The sequence below is a fragment of the Geospiza fortis genome, unplaced genomic scaffold, assembly GCF_000277835.1.
Source record: "Geospiza fortis unplaced genomic scaffold, GeoFor_1.0 scaffold393, whole genome shotgun sequence".
In the NCBI taxonomy this organism is placed as follows: domain Eukaryota; kingdom Metazoa; phylum Chordata; class Aves; order Passeriformes; family Thraupidae; genus Geospiza; species Geospiza fortis.
The window spans coordinates 41806-49609 of record NW_005054738.1 but is presented as its reverse complement, the minus strand read 5'-3'; the positions used below and the strand labels follow the sequence as shown (position 1 = coordinate 49609).

General features: G+C 52.1%; 1 protein-coding gene across 1 annotated transcript in view; it reads left to right on the top strand.

Annotated features, from left to right (window-relative positions):
- LOXL2 (lysyl oxidase like 2) overlaps nt 1–7804 on the top strand; it is a 79233-nt gene that overhangs the window by 68123 nt on the left and 3306 nt on the right. Inside the window, exons 11-14 of the mRNA XM_031065332.1 lie at nt 246–489; nt 5082–5197; nt 5853–5989; nt 7522–7633. Coding sequence (XP_030921192.1) covers nt 246–489; nt 5082–5197; nt 5853–5989; nt 7522–7633 — 609 coding nt within the window. The remainder of the gene's footprint in view (nt 1–245; nt 490–5081; nt 5198–5852; nt 5990–7521; nt 7634–7804) is intronic.

The following is a 7804-nucleotide window of genomic DNA, read 5'->3' as shown; positions in this document are numbered from 1 at the left end:
AGGGGAGGGACAAAGGGACAAAGGACACCTGGATGGCCCAATGCCCCCGGGGGTAGAGGGCATCCTTTGGATCTGCCAGTCACTCAGGATTGACAGACAGTGCTGGGAGGGGGAAGGAGAGGTGACTGACACTCCTGGGAGGGAATTATCAGGGAGGGATCCAAAGTTCTGGGGTAAACCCTGAAATCGCAATGCAACACTTTCAGTGATTTTATTTCATTTAACCAACGCATTCCTCACCGCAGCCGCCCCTGACCTGGTGCTGAACGCGGAGCTGGTGGAGCAAACGGCCTACCTGGAGGACAGGCCCATGTTCCTGCTGCAGTGTGCCCTGGAGGAGAACTGCCTGGCCAGCTCGGCCCACAACACCTCGCTGACCTCGGGCTACCGGCGCCTGCTGCGCTTCAGCTCCCAGATCCACAACAACGGCCAGTCCGACTTCAGGCCCAAGAACGGCCGCCACGCCTGGGTGTGGCACGACTGCCACCGGTGGGTGCCACACCCCAGGCTCCGTGCCACCCCAGCCCTCCTGCTGCCGCGGGGAACTCTTGTCCCAGCTTTGTCACGGTTTTGTCTCGGTTTTGTCTCAGTTTTGTCTCGGTTTTGTCCCAGTTTCATCCCAGTTTTGTCCTAGCTTTGTCCCGGTTTTGTCCTGGCTTTGTCCTGGTTTTGTCCCGGCTTTGTCCCAGTTTTGTCCCGGTTTTGTTCCAATTTTTTCCTGGTTTTGTCCCAGTTTTGTTCCAATTTTTTCCTGGTTTTGTCCCAGTTTTGTCCCACGTTTGTCCCAGCTTTGTCCTGGTTTTGTCCCGGTGCTGTCCCGGTTTTGTCCCAGTTTTGTCCAGTTTGTCCCAGTTTTGTCCCAGCTTTGTCCCGGTTTTGTTCCAATTTTTTCCTGGTTTTGTCCCAGTTTTGTAGCAACTTTGTCCCAGTTTTGTCTCGGTTTTGTCCCAGCTTAGTCCCAGTTTTGTCCCAGCTTTGTCCCGGTTTTGTCCCGGCTTTGTCCCAGTTTTGTCCTGGTTTTGTCCCAGTTTCATCCCAGTTTCGTCCCAGCTTTGTCCTTGCTTTGTCCCAGTTTTGTCCCGGTTTTGTCCCTGCTTTGTCCCTGCTTTGCCCCAGTTTTGTCCCAGCTTTGTCCTTGCTTTGTCCCGGTTTTGTCCCGGTTTTGTCCCAGCTTTGTCCCAGTTGTGTCCCGGTTTGCCCCTCAGCTTGGTGGTTGTAAGCAGCATTCCCTGGATTTTGGGAATTCTTTCTTCGTTCAGTTCCTAAGCAGTTCTGAGCCAGGCCCTGCTGGGTCCCAGTGCTGGCCCCAGGACTGGCACGGGCATTCCCAGGTGCCATTTGTGGGGTTTTTGCAGGAATTCAGCCCAGGCCTCCAGTCTGTGCCCGTGGGTGGGGTGGGGGGAATTGTCTGGGTCCAAAAGCAGCCACTGGCCCTGGGGAGGAGGGAAAGGAGAGGAATTATTTCTGTCTGAGCTGTGTGAAATGGAAAATGGGGCTTTGCAGGGACACTTGGGGCACAGGGGAAGGGGTGGCTGTGGTGAATGAGAGATGGAGCAGCTCTGCTGGGAGGAAAGGCTGAGGGAGCTGGGAATGTCCAGCCTGGAGAGGAGAAGGATCCAGGAGAGCTCAGAGCCCCTGGCAGGGCCTGAAGGGGCTCCAGGGAGCTGGAGAGGGGCTGGGGACAAGGGATGGAGGGGACAGGACACAGGGAATGGATTCAAACTGGGAAAGGGGAGATTGGGGTGGGATATTGGGAAGGAATGAGGGTGGGGAGGGGCTGGGATGGAGTTCCCAGGGAGCTGGGGCTGCCTCTGGATCCCTGGAGTGCCCAAGGCCAGGCTGGAGTACCTGGGACAGTGGAATGTGTCCCTGCCATGGCAGGGGTGGCTCTGGATGGGATTTAAATCCCTTCCAACCCCAACCATTCCCCGATTTTCTGACACCTGGGAGCCGAGTTTGCACAGGCAGGACATGGGAACTCCTCACCCACCCACCAGGTGAGCAGTTTCTCACCTGGAAAAGGAACCAAAAATGCTGGAATTCTGCATTTTTTATGCATCTCAACCCCACTAAAACTGTCAGCAGCTGGGAGGTGGTTTTGCGCTTATTTTTGACAAAATTCATCCCATAAATGCATCATTTTTTAAGGAATTAAGACAGTTTTGGGGAAATTGAGGGCGGAAAGGGAGCTGGAGGCCATCCAGGTGCTTTGCTGTGAAATGTGCACTGGTACAAGGTGGATTTTTCCCTAATTTGAGGTAAAAGGCAGTGAAATAATTCCATGCACAGCTCCTGTCCTGCTTAAAAAACTGGGGAAACCCCAGAGTGGTCAATTTTAAATCTTAGAGTTCTTTATAATCTTCCCAAAGAGCTGAGATGTGCAGGTAGCACTGAGAAAGGGGGAACTTGGAGCAATTTTGGACACGGTGGAAGGGAGGTGGGATGGGAAAGGGTGAGCGAGAGGCCAGGAGCCATCTGTGCTCCAAACTGGAACCAGTTTAGATGGACAGGGATGAACTCAATCCCTCTTCAGTCTTTCCAGTCTGTGAACAGCTGAGTGTAAACAGCCCAGGGAGTGACTCAGGCATAGCTCAGAAACTGAGTCAGGCTCGAGAAGCTCAAATTCATTCATTTGAGCCAAATCTGCCTCAAATCAACAGCCCGGCCTTGGCCTTGGGCCTCTGCTCTGCCTCCTGCCCTGGGAGCTCCTGTTTGGATGTGGAAGTAAAATAAAAATGGGAAAGACCCCAAGCAGGGAGTGGAAAATGATTTCATTTTTCATTCTGGCAGATGGCAATTTCTGGATTGTTTGGTTTTTTTTTTAGTGAGGGGAAACACAGGAAAAAATTCCTCCCCTTCCCCTTTTGCTCATGCCCATCTGTAAATCCGTGAGCAATGGTGGTGATTGGAAGTGTTTCAGCCTTGATTATTTTTACAGCTGGAAAGGAGTGGATTTATGCCCATTTTTCTTCTTTTTTTTTATTTTATTTTTTTTTTTTTTTTAATTCTTAAGCAACTGGTTCTGAGTTAGGCCCTGTCTGTGCCTCGCTCTGAGCTGAGCTTTGCAGCTGGGCCCAGCTGGGTCTCAGTGCAGGGTTCCAGGGCTGGGATGGGCATTCCCAAAACTGGGATGGGCATTCCCATACCTGGGATAGACATTCCCAAATTTGAGACAGGCATTCCCAAAGCTGAGATACACAATCCCAAAGCTGGGATAGGCATTCCTATAGCTGGGATACCCATTCCCAAAACTGGGATACCCATTCCCATACCTGGAATACCCATTCCCAAAGCTAGGACAGACATTCCCAAAGCTGGGATACCCATTCCCAAAGCTGGGATAGGCATTCCCAAAGTTGAGATACACAATCCCAAAGCTGGGACAGACATTCCCAAAGCTGGGACAGGCATTCCCAGAGCTGGGATAGGCATTCCCAAAGTTGGGATACACATTCCCAAAGCCAGGACGGACATTCCCAAAGCTGGGATAAGCATTTCCAAAGCTGGGATAGGCATTCCCACAGCTGAGATAGGAATTCCCATGGCTGGGATAGGCATTCCCAATGCTGGAATACAAATTCCCAAAGCTGGGATGCACATTTCTATACCTGGGATACCCATTCCCTGTGCTGAGATGCCCATTCCCAAAGCTGGGATAGGCATTCCCAAAGCTAGGGCAGAATTCCCAAAGCTGAGATAGGCATTCCCATACTTAGGATACCCATTCCCAAAGCCAGGACAGACATTCCCAAAGCTGGGATGCCCATTCCCATACCTGGAATGCCCATTCCCAAAGCTAGGACAAATATTCCCATACCTAGGATACCCATTCCCAAAGCTAGGACAGACATTCCCAAAGCTGGGTTACACATTCCCAGAGCTGGGATGCCCATTCCCAAAGCCAGGACAGACATTCCCAAAGCTGGGTTACACATTCCCAAAGCTGGGATGCCCATTCCCAAAGTTAGGACAGACATTCCCAAAGCTGGGATGCCCATTCCCAAAGCTGGGGTGGCACAGAGTGGTTTCAGGTCCCGCTCCAGTTGTCTCCCTGCTCCCTCGTGCCCTGGATTTGCTGCCAGTTCCAAGGCTGGGCTCAAATCCAAGGTGTTGCATCAGCATCACCCACACTGCTGTGCCCAGCCCTGACCTCGTGCAGTCCAGCTGGGCTAAAGCTCGGCTTAACTCTCTGCTGAGCCAGCAGTGGGGCTTAAAACCCCAGTGTCCCCTGAGTCCCATCTCACCCAAATCCTGCTGGGTCTGGCTTTGCTAATCAGGGATCTAAACACAGACTCTGGGCTCTCTCCTGACTTTTGCTGGAATGTTCCCCAGGCTGGGCTGACACATCCCAGTTTAAAACCAGGAACTGTCTCCCGGGTGAAAACCCAACTCTGAGCAGGGTGAAAGAAGCTGCTCCAGCTGTTGTTTTTTTGCTGGTAAATTCACATTCTGCTGCTTAAAAAGTTAATCTGTAAAAGCAGCCAGGTCTTGGCACAGCCAGCTCTGTGTGGAATATTCCTGGGAAATGACGGGGCTGCTCCAAGGGATGATTTTTTGGTGGATTTTTTGCCCTTCCTGCCACTATAAAACATTGGGATCCCAGAAAAGTTGGAGCAAGGGACTTAATAAATGTCCCAGGCCAGGTTGGACAGGGCTTGGAGCAACCTGGGATGGGGTTAGGGAGGTGTCTGTGCCATGGAGAGGGATGGAACAAAGTGATCCCTAAATCCCTCCCCATCAAACCAGGTTGGAATTCCATGTAAATAAATCCCAGGAGGCAGCAGGATGGGTGATGGGGATCACACCGGGATCCACACAGGATCATCCCCAGGGAATGTTTCCTGCGAATTTTCCTCCCCACCTAAACAGTCTGGGATTCCATGTAAATAAATCCCAGGAGGCAGCAGGATGGGTGATGGGGATCACACCGGGATCCACACAGGATCATCCCCAGGGAATGTTTCCTGGCTGGAGTTGTCCCACTCCTGCAGCTCCCCTTCAGCCCTGGTAATTAAAGGGAAATTAATTACAGGGGTAAATTAATGATCCCTCGGGATAATTGTCCCTGTGTGTCCCCACAGGCACTACCACAGCATGGAGGTGTTCACCCACTACGACCTCCTGAACCTCAATGGCACCAAGGTGGCCGAGGGACACAAGGCCAGCTTCTGCCTGGAGGACACCGAGTGCGAGGCAGGTCTGTGCCAGGGCCCCGTGTCCCGGGAATTCCGTCCTCTTCCCGAGGAGGTGACAGCTCCTGAGGGATGAACATGGCCTGGCAGGAGCCAGGAACCAGGCCTGGATGGATGGGGGATGGATGGATGGATGATGGATGGATGGATGGATAGATGGATGGATGGATGGATGGATGGATGGAGGGAGGGATGGATGGATGGATGATGGATGGATGGATGGATGGATGGATGGATGGATGGATGGATGGATGGATGGATGGATGGATGGATGGATGGATGGATGGATGGATGGATGGATGGATGGATGGATGGATGGATGGATGGATGGATGGATGGATGGATGGATGGATGATGGAATAGATCAATGGGATGGACGATGCATGGATGGGAACCCCCAGGTCCCCCATTCTCTTTCCCACCCTCAGCTCCCTCCATCCCAACTCTGAGCTGCTCCAGAATCCAAAATTTTGCATTTTCTGCTCCCCACCCAGTGAGGAACTCCAAAAGAAGCCTCCAGCTGCTGGAAGGTGGCAGCTCCTTAAATCTCACCCAAAACACCACCCCTGGAGTTTATCCCTGTCCATGGGGAACAACCAGGAATTTTCTGGGAATTCTGCTGCGGATTTAACACTTTTTGCCTTGGTTCTCCTCCTTCAGACGTGCAGAAGCAGTACGAGTGTGCCAACTTTGGGGAGCAGGGGATCACCGTGGGCTGCTGGGACGTTTATCGGCACGACATCGACTGCCAGTGGATCGACATCACCGACGTCCCCCCCGGGGATTACCTCTTCCAGGTGGGACAGACGGATCTGGGACACTGTCTTGGTTTGGAAAGACAGGAGTCTGCTAAGGAAGGCAGGAGCCTCCCCTGAAATGGAGAATGTGAACCCTCCCCACCCCTCTGAATTGCGATAATTTTAAATTAAGGGGCTCTCAGGCAAAGATATGGGAGCAGGAAATAACAGTTCTTTAAAAGGGAAAAAAATAAAATAAACAATGCAGTCCACTAGAACAACACTGACAGAGTCAGAACCCAACCTGACACCCTGTGGGTCAGGGTGTGGGTGGCAGTCCCATTGAAAATGTGGCTGCAGTCCTCTGAAGTATCAGGAGTGGTTCTTATCTGGGTAGCAATGCTTGGCTCCTCCCTCTGGGCGGAGCATCTCCCAATGGGATGTTATAGTTCTTATCAGCCATGCACTGATATTCAATAGTCTGTTATCAGCAGTGTCCCCTCCCCAGGAAGGTGTGAATGTGGTCACTCAGAGAGAGATAAGGCAAACTGCTCACTTGACAAGGTAATCAGCCATACAGATGGTAATGGAAAACATCTTGCATGCAATCTTCAACAGGACACCCCTACTGCTTTTATCTTACCAGTCAGATCCAGAAATCGCCAAATTTGTTCATTTGACACCTCCAGCTTCTGTTTATAAAGGGATTCTATTCCCAGATGCCTTAAAGATAAGGGATTATCCACCAGGATAATCAGCACATGCTCCCAAGGGAAATAACAGGGCCCGTGAGCACAGTTTGGAGATTAAAGTCTTAAAAAAATCCAAGTCCAGCTAATCCTGGGTAGGCCCAGCCCAGCTGATGCTGTTGACAGTGTTGTCACACCCCCAAAGCACAGCACCCCGCTTTGGAGCTGGTTGTAAGCAACATTCCCTGAATTTGGGGATTCCCAGGTGCTGGTTTTGGGGATTTTGCAGGAATTCGGGCCAGGCCCATGGGGGGAATTGTCTGGGTCCAAAAGCAGCCACTGGCCCTGGGGAGGAGGGAAAGGAGAGGAATTATTTCTGTCTGAGCTGTGTGAAATGGAAAATGGGGCTTTGCAGGGACACTTGGGGCACAGGGGAAGGGGTGGCTGTGGTGAATTAGAGATGGAGCAGCTCTGCTGGGAGGAAAGGCTGAGCGAGCTGGGAATGTCCAGCCTGGAGAGGAGAAGGATCCAGGAGAGCTCAGAGCCCCCGGCAGGGCCTGAAGGGGCTCCAGGGAGCTGGAGAGGGGCTGGGGACAAGGGATGGAGGGACAGGACACAGGGAAAGTGCCCGAGGCCAGGCGGGAGCCCCTGGGACACTGGGAGGTGTCCCTGCCACGGCAGGGGTGGCACTGGATGGGATTTCAGGTCCCTTCCCACCCCAACCATCCCAGGATTCCCCGACTGAGCCTTTATCCCCTGACCTGCCTTTATTCGACTCATTTCTCTCCCTTTACAAAACAAATCACATTTTCATTTTTAGCTAAAAAATGCCGTAAAAAAACCAACTGATTCTTCCAAATCCCCCTTTCAACAACCCCACCCCTGTCCCTCCACCCCTCGCAGGTCGTGATCAACCCCAACTATGAGGTGGCAGAGTCGGATTATTCCAACAACGTCATGAAATGCCGGAGCCGCTACGACGGGCAGCGCATCTGGATGTACAACTGCCACATAGGTGAGGGCTGGGAGCCCCCAGGCACGCTCCAAGGATTCCTCTCAGACTAGGAATTTCATGTTTCCCCCCCTTTAAAAACCCTGGTGCAATCCCAGTGTCCTGGAAAATTCCATCTTCCCAAAATCCAATAATTTTGCCAAGCTGGGATCTCTCACCAAGCTTCTCTTGGAA